The 1,676-nt window shown below is 48.0% G+C and overlaps 1 protein-coding gene across 1 annotated transcript; it reads left to right on the top strand.

The window, feature by feature from the left end:
- Window positions 1–676: 676 nt before the first annotated feature.
- LOC104435501 lies at window positions 677–1,144 on the top strand. The gene has a single exon (XM_010048236.2). It carries the CDS (start codon window positions 677–679, stop codon window positions 1,142–1,144), a length of 468 nt encoding a protein of 155 aa, XP_010046538.2.
- The last annotated feature ends 532 nt before the right edge of the window (window positions 1,145–1,676 follow it).

Below are 1,676 nucleotides of genomic sequence, written 5' to 3' on the forward strand. Positions count from 1 at the left end.
TTTTGCGGATACAAAGCGGATCGCGGCAGAGCCCCATTGCTGTCCAGAAAATCTTAAAAGGGACCAAAAGAGATTGGACGGGTTTCCCCGGTTGGACCCTATAAGGTTAAAAGAGGTCAGCTCAAAGAAAATGCTCAACAAAATCACTGGTAAAAAAAAAAAAAGAACTCTTGTATGTGTTCAATTCGTCCGAGTTTATTTCATCTTAATCGGTCGATATTATAAGACTTATGTGAGCTTCACATGGTCCAATGACCGAGATGAGACAGAGTAGGGCTTATATTCATATGCGTCTGGCACAATAAAGACTTTGTTCCCAAGTCGTAGAAGATTGCGGCGGAAGGAAAGATAGGAGGCACGTGTCAGTTTCCCAGCCGGAAAAGTGGGCCTTCCTCGGACGGTTTCAGGACAGAGCCAAAAGGAAAAGAAACGCGCTTCAAATACAGCTCCTGATAACACGTTTTCCAGCCGCCCCCCGCCTCCGCCCCGAATCTTGTACTCTTCTTTTTTTTCTTTCTCACCGTAGATTACACGTTAAGCTCCTGCCTATCCAAAGTATATATAAACGCACGATCAGCATTCCGGCACTTCATTCCCACATCTTCTTAGAAAGCCATAACCCCCAAACCCATCCTATACTCTCAACATCTCCCTTTTCCTTAAACCCTAAGCAGCCATGCAGTCGACTTCCTTCTTGCCCTTAACGCTTCCTTGCCACCCCACCTTCTCTCGCTCCATGAATCCGATGAAGAAAGCGACAGCCAGGAAACCCAATGTGAGGGTTTTCGCGTCGAGGAGAGAAGAGGACTACCATCAGGACAGGTACTCGGGCGGCCATCTGGTGGACCGGGACATGATCGTGCTCCGGAAACGGATCCACGAGATGAGCATGGCGGAGCAGGGCCATGAGCCGCCCCCCGAGTGGATGGGCTGGGAGAAGCGCTGCTACGCAAGCTACAACTCCATCATCTGTGAAACCGTGGGGTTCCTGCAGTTTCAGATGATGACCACTAGGCCCAGGGTTGTTCTTGGAGTGGCGGCTTTGGTGGCGCTCAGTGTGCCGACGTCCTCGGCGTTGGTCTTGTTCCGTCTGGCTGAGATGGTCGGAGAGATCTTGGCAAGATATCATCTCGGCGGCCAGTAACCCTAGTCAGTAGTTGTCACTAAGCAGTGTTCAACTTGAGATGTTTCCGACCGAATGTTATAGTTGTGCTTTTTAATAAATCCTTCACTTCCATGAATAATATCTCGTGATGCAAAGCGTTTACACCAGCAGATATGCTTAACATTCACAAACTTACATTCTTAAAGGTTTTTAATGGTGTTAAAATCCCAAGCCTAATGGGTATATGGGGCGACAAGATGGCTTGCATTGTAGTTCCTTGATTTGTTGCAGAAGCACGAGTTTAACTTGTAGCTAGCGTTGCTTTGGTAAGACCATTGAAAGGCCATGCCAATTGAATTCGAACTCCGACTCTCGCGCCTCATCAGATGTGCAATCGAGCGTCCGGGAATGATGATCGGATAATGGAATGACAGAAGAGTTTTACACGATTTTGGTCGGCCGTAGACCTATGTACGTCGACGGCAAAGGAAGACGAGAGTAGAAATTGATGATGATGATGATGATGATGATGATGATGATGATGTTCGTGCGTAGCAGAGAGGGCACGCGG

This window comes from Eucalyptus grandis, chromosome 2, assembly GCF_016545825.1.
Source record: "Eucalyptus grandis isolate ANBG69807.140 chromosome 2, ASM1654582v1, whole genome shotgun sequence".
NCBI lineage: Eukaryota > Viridiplantae > Streptophyta > Magnoliopsida > Myrtales > Myrtaceae > Eucalyptus > Eucalyptus grandis.

What these genes read in the sequence shown, in the direction of transcription:
- LOC104435501 (XM_010048236.2), top strand. Translation starts at nt 677, where the DNA reads ATGCAGTCGACTTCCTTCTTGCCCTTAACGCTTCCTTGCCACCCCACC.